The sequence below is a fragment of the Drosophila kikkawai genome, chromosome 3R (genome assembly GCF_030179895.1).
Source record: "Drosophila kikkawai strain 14028-0561.14 chromosome 3R, DkikHiC1v2, whole genome shotgun sequence".
In the NCBI taxonomy this organism is placed as follows: Eukaryota; Metazoa; Arthropoda; class Insecta; order Diptera; family Drosophilidae; genus Drosophila; species Drosophila kikkawai.
The window spans coordinates 14563228-14583615 of record NC_091731.1 but is presented as its reverse complement, the minus strand read 5'-3'; the positions used below and the strand labels follow the sequence as shown (position 1 = coordinate 14583615).

The 20388-nt window shown below is 39.1% G+C and overlaps 1 protein-coding gene across 1 annotated transcript; it reads left to right on the top strand.

Moving 5' to 3' along the window:
- The first annotated feature begins 7362 nt into the window (after positions 1–7362).
- Ir92a (Ionotropic receptor 92a) lies at positions 7363–12799 on the top strand. The gene is made up of 10 exons (XM_017180032.2): positions 7363–7481; positions 7537–7754; positions 7811–7964; positions 8997–9397; positions 11112–11244; positions 11296–11476; positions 11531–11758; positions 11815–12187; positions 12251–12382; positions 12440–12799. Exons 1-10 carry the CDS (start codon positions 7430–7432, stop codon positions 12638–12640), a joined length of 2073 nt encoding a protein of 690 aa, XP_017035521.1. The 5' UTR covers positions 7363–7429; the 3' UTR covers positions 12641–12799.
- Positions 12800–20388: the final 7589 nt, after the last annotated feature.

Sequence of the window (20388 nt, the reverse complement as noted above, 5' to 3'; positions counted from 1 at the left end):
CACATTTCCATGCATTGACAGAGGAATCTTGCTGAGCTTGTCAGAGATACCGTCAGATGTCACAAAGTGTTATCAAGCATACGCAATGTGTGCCGGGCAGTTGATGAGCTGTGCATAATTGTTTCTGACTCTTCCATTGACAGACAATCCTCCTACGCCTACGCCTCCTGCTCCTCGGCAGGTGACAGTTTGTGATTGTGATTGTATTACTTTCCAAGGGAATAATTTGGAATTAATCAAAGATGCTAAGGAATCAAATTAAATAAATTTATTCGTTACATTTAATATGCAAGTGTGTCTAAACAGTGTTTGAATACAGCTACATTGTTTATAAGTACTAAATAATTTATTTAAAAATTAAGAAAATTCACTTAAAGTTAGATAAATTATATTTCAAATGATAATATTGGTTTATTTTTGAGTTCTCAAAAGATAATTAACTTTACGAACCGAATTTACACAAAATAGTATTCGTTTTCTTGTATTTTTAAGTCAGATAAGCACAAAAGTAATATATTTAGGCCAAGAAAAAACAATAAATTGCATTATCTTGAGAATTTATCAAGTAATATTAAGTATACGCAATGTTGGCTTAAAACTAAATGAAAAAAGAGAAAGTAATGTGCATAAATGGCTAAATCTTAATCTTAAAGATAAATACATTATTGTTTGTACAATTTTGATTTAAATATTTTTATTTTTATTATATGCATAAAAACAAAATAAAAATGTTTCTTGTATGTCTTTTGTTTTTCTACAAATAAACCCACAATACTTTAATTGTAAAAAAACATCGACCAAATAAACAAGCTTTTATCCATTTTATCTTAACAATTTTTCAAAAATTAAAAATGTGGGAAAATTATGTGAGTGAATGTTTAATTTTTCAATTAATATTAAGTATACGCAACGTTAACTTTTAATTAAAAGAGAAGTGAAAAAGTTAATTTGCATAAATGCCTAAATCTTACTTCCTTTATATTTAAGTACACTTTTGATTGCCTAATTTTGTTGCAAAATTTTTGCCACTTTATTGATTTTAAGCTTTAGCCACTTAATGAATTTGTAGACATAAGCTTTAGCTTTGCTTTGGCCTATTAAATTCCCTTTAATTTGTTTCTGATTCAGCAGCAAATATTGATCACGACAATAACAACAATAAGTGCCATTGCCATCGCATTGTTAGGCATTTCTCGCAGAAAATGAAACAAGTGAAAGTCGTGAAAAGGGAAAACTCATTTGCATGGCTTATTCCCTTCACTGCTGCCACCGACGTCCCCAGCTGCCATCAGCCATAATGAAGTGGCACGATTTACGCCGAAGCCTTCGTGTTTCCATTGTTTAGTTGGCTGCCAAGGACTTCAAGGACATTGCTGCATACTGCGGGCACAGCGGAAAAAAATTGTTGATTTTCTTCGATTTAAAATCAATTTTGTTAGCAAAGAATATCGATATTTTTTACATTGTTTAAAACTTTTTGTGATTTATGAATTTTTCAGCTTTTGTTAGATTTTCTTTAAAAATCAAATTCTTAAAAAATATTTACGTTTTCTTAATTTACAAATTGATTTATAATCGATTTTTGTTTATTGTAAAAATTAATTAAATTAATTAATTCAACAAAAATCTTTAATATTTCTTTGTTTTTTTAATTTTATATATGTTATTTTTTTTAGAATTTATTATTATTAATTACATACATATATAAATAATTTATAAATCAAATTATTATCTATTTTTGCTTATTTAATTATTTATTTATATAATGCTAAACAATTCATTACATTACATTTAATTTATTTTTTAATTTTCCGTCCTTAATTTGTACATTTATTTGAATAAATCAAACAGAGGCCAAAAAAATTCATATACTTTTAAAAACGCATATATTTTTTCTATATTTACCATTTACTTTTCCAGTGTTATATATTTTTGCTATTCATTAATGCAGCTCCCAGCCTTGATTGCTCGCTGGTGTTATTATTATTATTTATATGTAAATGGATGGGCAAATATTTATGTTTGTGTGTGTTGGCTTTACAGACATATAATTTGGCTTTAACTTCGGAGGCAATTTAAAGTTCTTGCCGAGTTCTTTTATTTTCCGTCAGGGGAAACACTTTTCATTAGCATGCAAGTGCAATTCGGTCTAGGCAAATTGCCCGCCAGCAGGCACCAGATGAAAGCATAACACAAAACTCTAAGCCGCAGCCGGCAAAAAGGAAAAGAATTTCAAAAAAGAATTCAAAAAACAAAAAAACTTTAGCTAAAAATGCTCTACGCACTCACTCACACTCACACGGACTCGCACACGACCGTAAAGCTTCTCAGTTTTTGGCCATATGTTGCCACTGCCACTTGTGCCTGCTTGTGGGCCACATTGCGGTCGGTTTGCTGGTCAGTTTGCCTGCGGTTCTTGCCTCCCCACTCCCCGCAGGGTGTGCGTGGCATGGCGTGGCGTGTGTGAGGTGTGTAAATTCCATTTCTGTGGACAGACACGCAGGCAGACAAACACGTAATCGCACAAATCTGCATCAGAGCCCCTGATTAGTGTTGCTTACTTCAAGGCGCTGTGACATTGAAAATTCCATTTGCATTTGTTATTCTTTTACGCATAATTTTTTATAGTTTTTATTTACTGTAAAATTCTTAATTAAATACTTTAAAAATAAGCAGAAAATTAAGGGATTTGAATTTATGATGTATTCGTAGTAATATTTATTAAGCCAGAAAAAGTAGTCAAAAATTGAAACCTAGCGATTTACCTGTACAAGCACAAACCAAACCTCCGTTTTTTAGTTTCTTTAACAGTTTAAAAAAGTATCTAACATTTAAAGGAAAAACCATGACCATCGTTTTTATGGCTTTTGTGTAATATTAACCGAAAGTCAACCAATTTACCAATTTGTATTGTGTGATAGAAAAAGAACGACACAAAGTTCACTTTGAATACTCATATTTTCTAAATAGCCCCTACTCTAGGGTCTTTTGAAAAAAAGGAGAAATTATCAACCCCTCCCTCACAGAATCGTTATGCAACTTTTATGGAAGAAGAAGCTGTTAAAAACATGGGACCCTGAGGTGGTGGATGACTTCCAAATACCAAATTGTAGAGGAGGAGACTCCTCCCTAACAAGCCATCTTCACAAAAATACCCAAACCCAGGCCTATCACAGTACCTAACGTTAATAACGTGGGGAATATGGAATCCATGGTATTAAGTGAGATCCTAGAAGAAGGATTCGAATTTCGCACTTCCTTTTCTGGCGATTTACGAATCTATGCGAATGATTCAGACACTCATAGGGCCATTACGCAAAATTTGGGCAAACGGTGACTAACCTCTACAACTCAGGCTGAAAGTCCAGAGATCAGAAGGCAAAATATTTGTTTTATCGACTTGAAACAAGCCCTTAATAATGTGGAGGTGGTTGCCATGAAAAAATGGCAGACAAAGGATTTCTATTGAAATGAAGAGAGATATCAACAAAGTGAAGCAGGGCTACAGGTGCTTCGAAATTAATCATATAAAGAACTACGTGTGGAAGATGTAGAGATTCATATTGGCCAGAAACTACTAGAGATCTGATCTGCGCCAATTGTGGAGATAACCACGCTGCGTATGATAAAATACGTCGTATCTATGCCAAAAAAATAAAAAATTCGGCTCCTTAGATACCGCTAAACTCGGAAGGAAGGCGACAAAGCGACAATGGTAATTCCTTCGGCTGTGATGCACCACGGTGTTTCAAAGAGGTATTCATAGACCTCTAGCAGAGGAGGTTGGATTATGGAAAATTCAAATAAATTCAAAAAAATGCGGAAAGTTGCTGGCGCAGGCCCGGGAGAAAGTAGCTCTCAGCTCGACGTAATCCGAGGGGATTTATCAGCCTTCCTTGTCAGTTTGGCAACAGATATGTTAGCATTGCCACCAAGACTTCTTCTCCTTCAACTGAGATGACTATTAACTGCTTATCTGAATCGTATTTTGAAAAGAAAATGAGAGAAGCTTTAAACTGCCCAGTGATCAAATTTAACGTCCTCTATGTCTCGTCTCATTCTGAGCTAGAAACCCACGACTGATTCTCTAGCTGAGAAACCAACTACTAAAGTCAAATCCCATACCAATTAACAAATGCCGGATATCTATCTATTATATAAAACTAAGTCGGGTTTTCCATCGGGATCCTACTACTCCAGAACGCACGAACCGATTACCACGGTTTTGCATTCGTTGGAAAGGTCTCGGAATTTGTGATATTAGCAGTAAAGAAAACTCAGGAGAAATTGCAACAGAAAAGCGGGAAAGTCATTTTTGCATAAAGCGCCATCACTGATACATAGCATGCCATATTTACATCGAGGAGGCCCCTGTACCGCAAAGGAATGAAGCCAAGTATCTTGGAGTGATCTTAGATAGGAGGCTAACCTTTACGAAACATGTCTCAGCGATCAGAACCCGCATTCGTGCAGCAGTTTCGAAGCACTACTGGCTACTCTGTTCGCGTAGCAAATTGTCACTCGCCAACAAACTGACAATTTATAAGCAGATTAAGATTATAGCGCCAATCTGGAGATATGGTTGCCAGATCTGGGGGCTGACATGCGATAGCCAGATCCGGAGAATCCAGACTGCTCAGAACAGAGTAGCCAGAATCATCACTGGCTGCGAGTGGTACGTCCGCAACTCCACCTTGCGCAAGGACTTGAAGCTTCCCCTGGTGATGGAGGAAATCAGCATGCACTCAAGTCGCTACCATGACAGACTGGCGCGGCATCGAAACTGGCTGGCCAATAGGCTGACAAGAGGGATAAACCCCAGAAGGCTGAGGAGGAGGAACCCTGGAGACCTCATTTTTCGGTCGCCTGGGGCCAGAAGTAGACGACCTACAATGGCCAGAATGTGAAGGAAGACACTTAATGTAATCGTACTGTGATGTTACTGCTATTTTTGTAATTGTGAAAATGCTAACCGATAAGGTTAGCCGCCGCGCCCGATTTAGGGCAGAATGATTAGATATTAAGGTCACAAAGGGGTAAATAGCACTCCGTATGCCTTATTAAATATAGTGCAAAAGAAAAAAAAAAGTTTATTTTATGAGACAAACCGAAATTGTGTTCAATTTTGTGAAATTGTAAATAAAAGAGTCCAAAAATAAGTTATTCGTTTCCTAACATTTCAATTGGAAACCAGCATTTGTCTTTAAGGTGGTAAGTTAAATTATGTGGACTTGATGTGAAATTAACCACTCTGCCCATAGTCCTTGATCAAGACCAATCCAGAATTCCCCGGATAGTTCACCAACGCTTTGATCCAAGTATTTCTGAAGTAAGTCGACACTACCATCGAATCGCTGCAGAAGTACTATCCAATCGGGACCAGCAGTGGGAATATTCTCAGCTATTGCCGGCATGTCTTCGTTCCCGATTTTAATTAATTTAATATTGGCCACTTTCGAATGGTTTAGTAAAACAAATGGTGCATCCGAGCCTTGGGAATTTGTAACATTGACTTGACCTCATATATTTCAGCGGTTTTTTCAAGAATAATTGCAACAGAAAAGGTGGTAAGTTGAACTGTGTAAGTTATGCGGATTTGAGGTTAAATTAACCACTCTGCCTATAGATCCTGATCATATACATAACTCCAGAATGCACGAACCGATTTCCACGGTTTTGCAAAGAAAAAATAAAAATAAAAACTAAAAACCAATAAGTAAAATAAAATAAACAATAAATAAAATAAAAATAAAACACCTTTCAGGTAAAGAGCGTGGAATTGAATGAGCAATCCAAGGCAAGGGAGCTGCTTTTTATACGAAAGCTGACTGAAGAAAAGTGACAGAAATGCCAAGGCAAGCTGACCGAAAACAGCTTATACTAGGGATGGCAAAAAATATAAATTTATGTATATCGATACTGTATTGATATAATATTTAAATTATGATCATTATAATAATTACAATAAATTAAATCAATAATTCATGAATTCCAAAGCGTATTAGAGAAGTTAAAACTGATAGATATAAATATATGTAAGTATACCGTATAATAACCAAATCTAAAAAATTTTCTATTTTCATAACTTGACTTAGCTTCAATACACCCAGTAAAACTTTAATAACTTTGTCGAAACGATATAGCCTTGTTCAGTTTATGGCCAACCCGCAAAAGCATTTGAGAAGATAAATATCGTTTCATGGATTTTTAATGCCATTGACTTTCGAGTAACTCCGACAGAGGGAACCAACACCGCTAGAGTGTTTAATTGCCCTTTAGTGCCGAGCCATAGTTACCCATGTGTGTGTTCCTTTTTTTTTTTGTTTTGCTCCCCTCGTTTTGGGGAGTTCCCAGCAGGTTGTCGGAGCAATAAAATCGCCGCCTGCTGTGCACTGAAATGACCAGGACCCACAGCCTCCTCGTCCTCCATTGTGGGATGCCGTGCCTGTGTCTCCAGCTGGTTCTGCTTTGGCTCGCCAGGAGCAAATCCTTTAATCTGTCTTTCAATTTCAAATAACCCAATGGTTAAGCACTTGCAACACTCACACATTCACTCCGACGACAGCCTGGCTGGGTCTGGGCTGTCTCGCCTGTCCGCTTGTGTTCTCACATCGGCAGCGGCAACGGCGACAGCGATGTCCTGCGTCCTGCATCCTGCGTCCTTAACCCCTCTTACAGCCGCCGGAATCTGCTGGCAGACCAATTGAATTGTTTCAATTGACACTTGGCCCGGTCCCTGGCTTCATTTCTGTCGACTATCTCTGGACCTTTAGCTCCTCTCTTTTTGGGGGCTTTGTTCGCATTCATAATGAAAGTCAGTCGTTTGGCGGCATTGCCATTGTTGCCGCTAATTTGTGGTAACACTAATTGGCCCAGAGCCAGCGGTTAAGCCAGATCACTGGGCGAAAAATCAGAGTCTGCTGGAATTGGGATTAATTCTTAAGATACTAAAAGGTTTCAGTTGCTGTAGAATAAATAATACATAAGTTTTATTATATTTCTTGAGTATTATTTAGCAGCAATTAATCAGAATATCTCTAAATTTTACAGGCTTGATCCAGCCACTTTCTTCTCAATTCTCAGGGACTAAAACCACCCTGAGATTCTCTAAGAGACTTTAACTATATGACTGACTCGACGACAGAGGCTTTCCGCTTGACTTGACTAAACTTGGCCGTAGTAGTAGCAGCCTTTGTTACCGTTTTGTTTGTTTACCGAATTATGCAAATATCGTAATGGGCTGTGTGCGTTTCATTAGACTAATGTCTCTGGGCAAACAATGCGCATTTCCCAGTTCCAGGACGAACAGAGGTTTTCAATTACACTTCGAGTTAAAATCAATTTGCCAGCCAATCGAAGCAGAGTCATTAAATGTCTGTCCTATAAAAGCTATGCAATCCTTGGAAAATGAAGTCAAAAGGATATTGAGATGTTGCTGCAAACACTGGTGATGCCCTTAAGCCAATTACTTGAGCTTATAGGTAAGAAAATTCGGCCTTAAACTTTTTAGCCAAAACCAAACACTATTTCCCTTAGTTGGTCAACACTTTGCTGCATTTTCAACCATACTGATTGTGTACAATAATACCGGAACTACAACTTCATTGCAACTGGATTATTTGAGGGCTTTGGAACTAGCTCTTTGGGATTTGCCACAGCCAGTGGGGGTCCAATGGATAAATGTGGCAAAATTGAATGCTCTAGGCGAGCTGGAGGGGCAAGTTATGGCTGCCGTTAATAGTAGTGTCACAGAGGTGAGAACTATAAAATAAATATAAATTCTTGAATTTTAAACCTTTACTTTTTCCAGGGTTTTATCACCATCTTATCGGAAACGCATCAGTTTCTGCATGCTCGCTATTATGCCACTCGCAATGCCAATGTTAGGCTCAAGGATAAGCTCTATTTGTTCCTCTGCGAGGACGAAAGCCCTGAGGAATTGCTGGGTTTGGATATACTGCAGTGTGAGTAGCGGGGGGAATGAGGCTGTGCCTTAATGAAGACATTACGGATGGGCCATTTCAATTGAGTGTTCCATCCTGTCTAGTTCTATTGAGCTTCAACCGCCCCCATCAGCATCAATTTATTAGCTTAAGCGGTGACTTCTCGCCACTTCCCCGGGGTGTGTGTGTGCCTGTGTGTTAGTGTGGCAAAAACAAGTCAAACTCGAAAAGTTTGCCACACGAGAGGCGACTCACGCGTAAACATGGCAAGCCGGAAAAGCCGGGAAACTGGGAAACCGCCGCAGGACACTCGCGGCCAGTTGATCAAACTTTAGCACTTGCCAATAATTTCAACGCTCGACAGCGTCTTGTTCAATTGTAAACTTTTGGATTTTTTCTGGCCTCGGCTTTTTCTTGCCTCTGTCTTTTATTTTTCCTTGTATTTGTTTGTTTTTTTTGGGTTTTTGTTTGTAACTCGCTTTTGCTTTTGGGAGTTGAGCTTGGATACCCTGGGTTTTTGACTGAATAAGATGGCTTAGATTTTGAAATCTTTTGAAATGGTATCTAAAATTATGTTACACAATGTTGTTTTTATTATATTTTTAGCTGCCAGCTTATATTATTTTTATGATTTGTTTTATTCATTAAACAACAGTTCTGTTTTTTTTTTAAATTTAATATTTAGATTAAAACATTTTATTGCCTACTTTTGGGCTGTCTTTAAATTGATTTTAAATCTTTAAGGTTTTTATAAAGCTTTCTTCTTATTTAAGTTTTTTTTTTATGTATATAAAGTGATTTTGTAACCAAAACTCAGTGAGAAACCTGCATGTATCATGCAACACTTAATTTTTCGAGGGAAATATTCAAAATTATGTCTTCTTCCTATTAAATCCGAATTAGAACCTTTAAATGGGGTAATTTTTTAGTCCATATCTCTTCATTTTTAAGCCCAAACTTTATGCTTTGTTTTTTTGTTTGTTTTTTAATGTCCCCTGTTCTCTTGTTGTTTCTGCTTGTCCAACATCGGGAAATCGCTGTAATGCGCTTTAGTCTACCCCCACCATCTGATGGTGCGACCTGGAACCGAGACAGAAGCTGAAACAGGAGCAGAACCAAAAACAGGACCCCCACCAGACCTCTGGCGTACGGGAGGCGCATCGGTAAACACGAGAAACAAGGACCATGAGGGACTAGGACTGGGTCTGAGAGAAGGAGGAGCAGGGGCTAGGGCCACTTCATCCCGCCGCGACATCAATTTCGAGCTGTGGACACAAAAGTTTGTCGGTGCCTTTGGTAATTTGGATGCCGTGCGCCTGGACGCATTCTTGCCGAACGAAACTTTTCCCCAGCAGCGGGTCGAACTTTATCCCAACAAGCTGCTCAATCTGCAGGGCCGCAGCCTGCTCGTTGGCTCCATTACTTATGTCCCATATACGATTACTAATTATGTGGTAAGTAATTGCCGGTTAAGTTTATATTTATCGTTTGTTGTTGTTGGCACACTGGCCAAAAGTCCTAATCTCGTCTTTATGGTGACTATGAAACACGGAAATTTATATTATTATTATATTTTCAAAAACTTACAGGAATTGTGAGCTTAATTTTAAAATAAAATTAAATTAAAGAAGATATTATAGAATGTTCAGAAAATTACTACGGTTTTAAACCTTTCAAAAATGCGTCGAAAAGTATGCAAAAAAATTTTGAGGTACCGAATTCCGTGTCGGTTTTTTTTTTAAATAGAAAATTTGTTGCCCAATTGTTGCCTCTGTTTTTACGGGTGATTTTGTTAGTTACCTCAATATTATATTATGTTATTCCCCAAATAATTTTTTGAATTCAAATATTTTCAAACTACAAATTAAATAAACCAAGCTAAAAATAAGGATTTTTCTCAGTGATTTCTTTACTGGCCAGCCAGCTTTACCCCAAATGCCAGAGATTTGCACGCCAACATTAAGCAAAGCCAATTGGTCGTCCTTGTCCCCGTCCCCCGTCCCCCGTCCCTCATTCTCCTCCCCTCAAAATGCCGAGGACTCCTCATCTTCATCAGGCTCATTCACATCGTTGTCTTTGCATTAGTCGGGCTCAGTGTGCGAACTCATCATGAATAAATGTCCAGTGGTTGCTTCTTTGTGTGGTGTATTGTTTGGGTTTGTTGTGAGTGTGTTGTGGCTGTGTGTGGGTGCTTAGTTATGTTGGCTTTGCTGTCGTTGTGGGCAACGATTTTGGCAACTAAAATGTAAGCACATGTTGTGCCACTACTGCGGTGTCCAGTCCCAGTAAGGGAAGGCAGAACTTGTCTGAATGATTTGTCCAAAGTACAACGAGGCACCATGGTTGGGGAATCTTTTACGAAGTATTTAATGAATATTTGGGTATATTTTAATACGTGACTATAGATATTTTAAAAAAATATAAAATATATTTTTCTAATTAAAAAACTGCTTAATTGGGGTGCTACAAATAAAGTAGGGGTTTTTAAAAATTAATAAAAAATTGACCAAAATTATTATACAAAATTTTACGAAAAATTTGTTTTCTTTTAGACAAATATTTAAGGTTTTTAAAACTCCTAGTAATTTATTTACTTTAGAATATTATATTATATATTTAACTTTAGCATTGTTAGTCTGTTTCCACATATTTTTAGATACTTCTTATCCCTCTGATCCCATTGTAACACCCCCCAACACCACCAAGATAGGTCGCAAAAAAAAAAAAACGCCTTTGTTGTCATTTGGCAAAACTTTTGTTCGCACTCAATTGTTTGCCTTAAGGACATTTGCACATTTGTAAACACACACGCACACACCCAGCCACTCTGGCACCAACACACCGCATCGCACGGGCTTACACAGATAGGCAAACAGCCACAAGCATGTGCGTGTGGTTTTGTTTGGGGCTTGGCTTTGGCCCCAACACACACACACACACACACACACACATCTAGAACAGCCAACACCAACATTGATTTAAATTACGTGTTTCCATTTAATTGCCGCCCGACGAGCCAAGTGTCGATGTCCATTTGAATGTTACTTTGTGCCGGAGAGTGTGCTTGGTGTGGGCGTGGTTACAACTGAGTCATTAACGAAATTAGCCCAGACACTTGATTGGCCAAACCCGAGCTTAGTTAGCCATTAACATTAAACATCTTTATAGGCTGCAGGCGAGGGCGATGTGGATCCCATTCATCCGCAAAAGGCCGGCCGTTCGATTACCTTCGATGGTGCCGAAGCGAATGTGATGAAGACCTTCTGCCAGGTTCACAATTGCCATCTCAGAGTGCAGGCCTGTAAGTTAATAGTATGTATAATTATTTAGATTATATCCAAGTTACCTGTAGATGGCGCAGACAATTGGGGCGGCATCTATGAGAATGAGACTAGTGACGGAATGCTGGGCGATATCTACGAGCAGCGTGTGGAGTTGGCCATTGGCTGCATCTACAATTGGTACGATGGCATTACGGAGACCTCGGTAACCATAGCTCGTTCCTCGGTGACCATTTTGGGGCCTGCACCAGCGTAGGTTCTAACAATACCTTCATAGTTAAATAATTAATACTACTTTTTATTCAGACCCTTGCCCAGCTGGCGCACTAATATCTTGCCTTTTAATGATCAAACTTGGCTGATGTTGATCTTCACCATGATACTTTGTGGCACATTCCTGTACCTGATGCAGTTATTCAGCTATCGCTTGGGTCTAAGCACTAAGTCGGCTGCATTCAGGCATGGCAAGAAGCTAGAGAAGTCTATGCTGGATATATTTGCTCTTTTTATACAGCAGCCGTCGGCTTCCTTGGGGTAGCTTTAGAAAAAAAAATACAAGAATCTATTTCCAATTTATTTTTACCCTATAGTTTTGATCCCTTTGCACCTCGTTTCTTTCTGGCCACCCTGTTGTGTGCCACCATCACCCTGGAGAATATATACAGTGGCCAGTTAAAGTCCTTGCTGACCATACCCTTCTACAGTGCTCCTGTGGACACCATGGGAAAGTGGGCTCAGGCAGAGTGGAAGTGGGCAGCTCCCTCCATCATTTGGGTGCACACGGTGCAAAGCTCTGACTTGGTAACAGAGCAGATCCTGGCAAGGAACTTCGAGGTCCGTGACTACAGCTATTTGTCCAATGCTAGCTTCATGCCCAACTATGGACTTGGCATTGAGCGGCTGTCCTCGGGATCACTTTCCGTTGGTGACTATGTATCCACCGAGGCACTGGAAAATCGAATTGTAAGAGTTCTTTAATAGATACATATGTATATAATGCAAATTTTATATAATATTTACTTTTAGGTTCTTCACGACGATTTGTATTTTGATTATACGAGAGCAGTGTCTATAAGGGGTTGGCCTTTAATGCGGGAGTTAAACAAGCACATTCGAACTTGCCAGGAAACGGGTCTTTATGTCCACTGGGAGCTGCAGGTACAAAGGTTTCCCTGCCCATAAATAAGTACTAATAATTATATATTAATTCTCAAGTTCATTGTCAAATATATGGACAAAAAGAAACAGGAAGTTCTAATGGACCTGGCCAATGGACACAAGGTCAAGGGAGCTCCCCAGGTCCTCGATGTGCACAACATAGCCGGTGCCCTGTTCGTGCTGGCCTTTGGCTTCACATTTGCCGGCTTGGCTCTGGTGATGGAGTTGCTGATCCATAGTGTGGAAATAGGCAAATAATTTGGCCATTAAAATGATGCCCGTTTTATGCACAGAGCACAGAGTGACACTCGCAGGAGTGACCCACTTCATCTTTGGCGACCGTGTGCACGTGTCGCAGCAAACATCAAAATCGCATGCTGCACGACACACGCAAAAGCCACAAAAACGCCGTCTGACAGGGGGTCTACTACAGTAAGGGATGCACTGAGAGATAAATAACATAGAAAAATATGGTTTTAATTGAGTTTGCATATTAATAAACTTACCATGACTTTGATTCAACTAGTTTAGACGCAAGAAAATAAATATGTCTACCATACAGGACTTTTAAAACTACTAAAATTAGTTATTTAACCCAGTTTTCTTTCAGTGTGGTTGGACGTTACCCATCGCAAAAATATGACGGCAGTTTGCCAGCCTGAAATCGACCGCTGGCATTGTTGGCCTCTGGTTTGGGATGGATGAGCGACATGGCCGAGTGGCCAACTGAAGCGTGCCGAAAGAGAGAGTGGGACATAGTGGACCCCGGCGGGGACCAACCCACCCATCTTCTCGCTTTGCGGCACTATCTGCTCCTGCTGCACTTGCCACGGAAATGCGGGAGGAGGTTTTGAGGGTAGGATTGTGGATATGCAAGCGGAAAATGACTTCTGCCCTGTGTGCTGTGCGGTAATTGGAAAAGCGTTTAGTGCTAGACGAACGCAATTTCGTCGTAGTCGTCGTCGTCGTCATTCCGTTGCCGGCAAACGTTTTTAATGATGCCCTTAATTATAGGTATGGGAAATTATTCATTATCACTAATTTGCCGTAGCTTACATGAGCCGTCGCCTGCCCACTCGAAGTTTGCAGGCGGAGAGTCTCTCTAAACGGTTTCTCACGGTCTTCTTAGCCCTCATCCACGTTACCGTACCCCATATCTCACCTGCATCTGCAAATATAGCTTGTTCTGCTCGTTAACAGCTCGTTTCAAAACGACAAACAAACAAGCCAACCAAGAAACCAACAGTAACAACAGCAACTCCGATTGCACAGTCGGACAGACAGTGGTGGTAACAACAAGTTGGCCAACATGGCGGCTGTGTCATTTCCGTTGTCGTTACCCTTGTTCCTCTGTTTTTTACTACCCTTTCGAGGGGCTACTTTTCTAGTTAGCTTGAATGTTTTGAAATAGAATTTTTCTAGGTTTAAAAGAGTTTTTAAATAATTTAATTAAGGTGTAGAGAATATTTTTTTATTTGATAAAGTGTGGTCTGACCCATGTTGCGTATAAGTGATATTTTGGAACTACCAAGTACATTTTAATAAGAAAAACTATAGGTATATTTACAGAATATTAAATTACTTTTCGTGCAAATCATTGACTACTAAGAGGCCCATGTGGCGTATGAGTTATTTTTTGGAAACATAAGGTACAATTTTAATGAGAAAATTCTTAATTAAAGAGTAGTTTTTTTATTATCTAATTAAAAACATAAGAAAATGAGTATAAATAATTTTTAGCTTATATTCAATTTGGTTTTGTTTGATTTTATTGCCGAATGTGTGGCCCATGTGGCGTATGAGTGATTTTTTGGTATTCATAAATATGCATTTAGTGGAGTATTTTGATTATATTTTAATTAATAAATTAATATTTTTTTTGGTATATAATTAAGTTTATATAAAATGATTTCTTCTTGAATGAAATGCAGACAATAAAACAGAAAAATTTTATATTTTAGCCTGCCTATCGCTTAAGGAAGAGTACTTTACGCCTCGGCCACTGTTCTCGGTCCTTTAAGCCCTCTCTTTTTTTTTTTTTGTTTATTTGTAGTCCAAGCTTTTGCATATTTCCGCTTTTGTGTTTGGAATTTTTAAGTGAGTGCGCTCAACTTTGTTTGTTGATGTTGCCATAGCCGTTGCTGTGATTGCTGCTGATTTGTGGCTGCTAATGCAGCTGTTTGTTTCCGTTTGTTAGCACTCACAAGTTTTTCCTACGTACATATAGAGCCCCATGTCAGCCAGACGACAATTTCGTGCTGCCAAAAAGTTTTTGGAAAGGAATAATTTCGACTCAAAGGGTTCAATATGCGGAATTCAATAGATAACCAAGTTCCTATCCGCCAGTTCATAACTTTTGCATTTGCACTTAATTAAAAGAGCCGCGGAAAAGGGGAATATTTTTCACATGCAATCAGTGCAAGCTGCACCTGCAGCCGCTGCGCGTCTCGTCTCAGATTTTAAGTTAATTTATGGCCGGCTGCCAACAGGCGATAATTGAAATTATATGAAAGGGGAAGTCAGCCGGTAAACTCCTTTGGCCACGACGCTGTAAATAAAATAAATCTGTGCGAGGCAATGTCGCCGTACAGTGTTGAAATTTACGCGCTCCGATAAAAGTGCTATCCGGACGGATAGGATTGGGGGTATGGCGTCGGGTTGGGGCGCCAAGGAGTCCCCGAACTCGGCACTCCGGAGTAGATTGGCACGTGCAACTGCAGCCAGACGACAGCACCGATAAAATATGAGCTCGATCCGGCGGAGGCCAGAGGTTGGAGACGAGGCCGAGGCCTTTAAATTGAATTAGCCAAGGCGCAAAGCGAGATTCTTATGAATTTTTAATGGCCCGCCATTTGAATCGATCCAATTAGAAATTCGGCAAATTTTTTATTTTTGTTTTTTACCCAGCATAATTGCCTGTGTTTTCCGCCACTCCTTGGCATTTCGAAGAAGTTGCCTTAACAACGGTCCCCTATCTCATCACGGTTCATTATCGAGGCAGACGGTATCTCACCATCTCAGAGATGCTGCAGAAAAGTAGCTATAAATTTGATTAAAACTTTTAACTATACATTTTTGATGATGATTATTAAGTCTTCTAAACCATAAAATTGTCATAGTTAAGACTTTAATAGATATTGTAAAAAACCCAAGATTAGAATAAGTGTTTTTAAGCTTATTTTATTTGGGATAAAATTAAACACAAATTTATTTTTAATTTTTGTTTACATTCTGCGATCTTCTAAAACCAGAAAAAAACCCTTGGGTTAATATGGTTTATGCAGTCCAAAAATACATTTGAACCCAACAGGATTCTGATTCATTTAATTAATTTAAAAATTTTCATAATATTTAGCACTTAAAAGGCCATAAAGACACCACTGCACTCCATCTCCTCAATTTTAGCGACAATTTTTCCAAGACGCCGGCAAATTTATCGCTCATAATTATTTCATTTTACAGTCTGCTGAAGTTCCCAGGCAAACGACCTCGCCTCTTTGAGTCTTTGACGTGCTTTTAAATTCTGCGAGCCGCTTGTTTGTTTTCCATCCTTGCCGGCGTCCTTTTAATATTTTACGAGGTGTTTGCTATTGGCTTCCCATCAAACTTTTGGCTTAGTCTAAACCTGCGTAGAAGGCATTACACAAATGCACTCACTCGCTGGCACAGTTTCCAGTTGCTACGAGCCGGCATTGTTCTCCCTGAAACCTACAGCCCATCCCCTAAGCTGGCAAAGAGTAAGTGTGTGTGTGTGTGTGTACTAGGGGATGTGTGTTGGGGGTGTTTGGCGCCAATCAACACACAGGACTACGCGGCAGTTGGCTAGGAGTTACCTCTGTGCCGGCTGCATTAGCATAATAAAACAACTGGGGGGGAAAGTTGAAGCCAAATCTTAACTATACAATTGAAACTGAAGGTCACCCTGTAAAAATGTTAAAAAATATATTCCATACTTTTTATTTGTTTTATAAGGAATTCTAACTTATCTTAATAATTTTTAAAATTTTGCACTTATTAATATAACTTTTAAGTCCTTAAAAAACTTAAAAATGTATAAAAGAGATATCTTTTAGTTAAATGCTGGGATCTAACAGTTTTATCTTTGCCTTCTGGTAAATCGATATTTTGCGAACTGAGATCTTCTAAATTTCAATTAAAATTAAAACTCAACAGTATTTCTCAAATATATTTCTCAAATAAACACTTGTAATCGCCTTTGTTTCCCAACACACCCAATGCCAATTACAGGGTATTACAAGCACAAACAGCCAGATCCCGCAAAAGTGCATAGCTGCTTTGGCAGGCTTTTCAAGCATAACAACAACCATAATAGTTGCAACAAAAAAAGCGGCAACAACAACAAAAGAGTGGCAAAATAGTCGGGGGAACAATTATGCAAACATGTATGTACATTTGTGCACATGCTGTTGGGGTTAGTGCGTGAGTGTGTGTGTAGGTTTGTAGGTGCGTTTGCATGTTGTGGGAATTTAGGTAAATTGTTTTGCACTTAGCTAAAAAGTTGGCGTGCCAAATAAATACAGGGCACGAAATCGGCTTAAGCTGTTATCTCCCGCGCTGTTTCACTTAGCTGCGTTTTTGGTACAGATCCTGGGCTTCAGTTGGGGATCGAGAGCCATTAATCACGAACGAGAGGCTTATAGCGGAAGTAGAGGGAGAGTGCACTGGTGGCGTTAGCAGAGGGGGTGCCTTGTGAGATCAATAGTGATTGGGAGCCCCCTTTGGAATATCTTCGGTATACGCCACTGCACTAGTATAATTGAGGAATAAGGCCGCGCGCACACTACGAGCTGAAAGCGGAGCTGACGGCTGAGAGCTTATCCGCGGAAAGCTTATCAGCGATCGGAGCTTTTTGCAGCCGCGCACACTGCGAGCTGAAGCTGATGTTGATTTGTAATTGTTTTTCAAGCAATACGTTTAAAAAAAAACATATTTTAATTCTTTAATATTTTTAAAATATCGTTGTTAATGCGATGACATATTTATTTAGATCATCATGACATTTAAATTTTCGAAATCGGACCACCCAGTTCTCCAGAATATGGTTGACAAAGTACGTTTTTTTAGTGTACTTTGGCACCCTGTATCTCGGAAAGTTGACAATATTTTTATTTTAATAAATATTAAAAAAATTCTTCATACTTTTCTATATAACTGGACAGAAAATTAAATTTCTGTTACTTAAGCGCTAATTAGGGCAATTTTTTAAAGAATAGTCTAAAAAATCAGCTCGCGTCAGCTGCTAACAAAATCAAACATGTTTGGTTGATCAAACAGAGCGGAGCGGAGCTGACCTTATCAGCTTTCAGCTCCGCTCTCAGTGTGCGCGCTCTCATACAAGTAGTGTGTTTGTTTCAGAGAGCTGATAAGCCGTCAGCCGTCAGCCGTCAGCTCCGCTTTCAGCTCGTAGTGTGCGCGCGGCCTTACAATTTGAATGGCAGGTTCTCTCACTCTCGGCTTATAACGGTATCTTTCCCTATCCTCTCTGCTCTCTCCCCTCACTACTCTTCTGTTCTTCCTTCTAGTTGGAATGACGAGTGACAACAGCAAAGTCAAAGCAGGCAAGGCACCAACAACAGCAACAACAACAATGAGCCTGGAATAACAGAAATGTAAGTGGGCTCAAATCCATTGACTATCCTATCGGAATCTGGCTGAAACAAGACAAATTGCACTCTAGCCGGGATCTATGGCTACCGAATGAAACAGAGTCACCTCACAAAGTCTGGACCGTTTTTTTATGCCGTTTCTTTTCCGTAAAGAGTTTGCAATGGAAGAAGAAGATAAAGAAAGGGAAGAGTGAGTCAATGAGAAAGAGAGCGATTCCAGAGATAGGGGCATAAAGGCAAGCCGTGTCGAAATGCTGCTGACGTTTCACATTCAAATGCTGCAGAAATAGAAAAAAGAAATGATGGAGGATATTAACAACGAAGTTTAAGTGCTCTTACAAACAAAATATTGCCACGAAATATATTATCATATCAATGTTCTACAATGAACCGTAGTAATCCCATTGACATTACAGTTAAACTTTCAATTTCTTGTCTACGTCATATCGGAAAGAAGAAAATGCGCGTCAGATTGTGTAAGTGAAGTAATTGCCTGGTGCTTAATGTGTTTCTCAGTGTCTTACAGAAATATATAGTATTTTCCAGAAGCACTCGTCAAATTTGGGTAACAAATATGCATACCCCTTGGGAAGAGGCACTTCAACTGAATATGGATTGTAAGGACAAGCCCGGGATTGCAGAGTAGCTAGTCACACTGGGATGGCATATAAATTTTGCGGTCGGCGGCAATAAATCAGCGTTTGGCTGTCACCCATTTTGCCATTTTGCCAGTGTAAATCGCAGGCCTTTGCTTTCTGCTCCTCCTCCTCATTCTCCTTCTGCGTTCTGTACAGCTCTTTGGGCCCCCGTCTTCGGGTGCTCCGAAGGCTGCTCTCTTTAACTGGTCATTAATTACAAATTATATGCCACTCCTGGCGGCAGGAGCAAAATCCTTCTGGGCTGTCAGCTGTCTTGCGAGTGTCGCCCGGCACACAAATTAATGTTGACACCGTCGCAGGTCCTGCACACTGACAGAAAAACAAATCAAGAACAATTTCTATCAATGCAGAATATAAAAATTAATGGTTTACCAATATGATATTTACGTTTTTCTTTTCTTTTATTGGGTGATCTCATAAATGAATTTATATTTGTGTATTTGGAAGGGAAAACCACTAAGGGTTAGTAACTTAAAGTCTCATGTAAATTTCTAAATTCAATGCTACCCAGCTAGGACTTTATTCCCTGTGCAGGTCTTCAGATTCCGCAGCTGAGTGGCGGCTTCGTTAGCGATGATGAAGCCGCCGCTGCACTTCAAAGACGCATTAATAATTAATAAGATTGTAGCCAAGGCAAAAAAAAAAAAAAAAATGCCGGCCGGGCGAATTACTTGGCTCAGGTTGCTACTTGGCCACTTGGCAGGTGCCAAAGGTCCTCTTTTAAGCAGCCTTAGCTTCTCCTACCCGCCCCCCCCCCGCTTCAAGTGTTTGCGTATGCAAATATTTGGCCCCAACTCTTCGTTCCGCCCCACCCGCTGCCGCAACGCACTTACAAATTCCGTTTCAAATTCAGAAAAGTCATTAAATAATTTTCCACACTTGCACTTAACGCCTGCCTAGGCGGGCGGAAAAGAGGCGGCAGGACGAGGGTAAGCGGCGTCGCCGGTGGAGGAGATACTTGTCCTGGTCTCATGCATGTGGATAATGACTGCCAAGGCAATTTGATGTATAAACAAAATTCTACCGCTCCATTCTGCATTTCCCTCTGCATTCCTCTGATTCCAGGATTCGTACACCGCAGACGGCAACTAAAATATGAATTGTGTCTGTCTGAATGCATGAGTTTATTTGTAGTGCAATCCACTCAGCTGGATAAGTGGTCCAAAAAGGCGTGCCTTTTGGGTAATTTACATTGAGAAATTTAAATTAATGACACTAACTTTGAGGAATTGAAATCATTGAGACTATTTAAAAATTAGCCAGAGTTTGAGAAATAAATTCATAAAACAATGTACAAAACTAGTGAGTTTTATAATTTAAAATATTGTATTTGTATTTGTGTTATGTGAGGCTGTTCATTGCAGCTTTTAAAATACTTAAAAACATTTGCCATACATTATTTAATGACTTAATGCTTTTAAAATACTTAAAAATGTTTATAAAATAATGCCATACATTATTTAATGATTTAATGCAGTGTAATTTATTTACGATATAAAATAAATACTTGATTTATAATCGTAACAAAAATTTACAATATAAAAGACAGCTTAGACACCTTAAAATTGTTTTAAAACCCTTAGTAATTTCTGCAGCACCCCAGTTTATAACAAGTTTTATTATAATTAATAATTATAGAATGGAATCTGCAGAGGAATTGAAAATTTGGTTTCTGCAATGCAATATCCCTTCTGTAATTTTTATATACATATTTTTTTTT

Excerpts from the sequence above, each read along its gene's own strand:
- Ir92a (XM_017180032.2), top strand. The coding sequence starts at position 7,430 with ATGTTGCTGCAAACACTGGTGATGCCCTTAAGCCAATTACTTGAGCTT. Across the intron at positions 7,755-7,810 it reads TTAATAGTAGTGTCACAGAG|GGTTTTATCACCATCTTATC; the intron begins GTGAGAACTATA and ends TACTTTTTCCAG. Across the intron at positions 11,245-11,295 it reads CCATCTCAGAGTGCAGGCCT|ATGGCGCAGACAATTGGGGC; the intron begins GTAAGTTAATAG and ends AGTTACCTGTAG.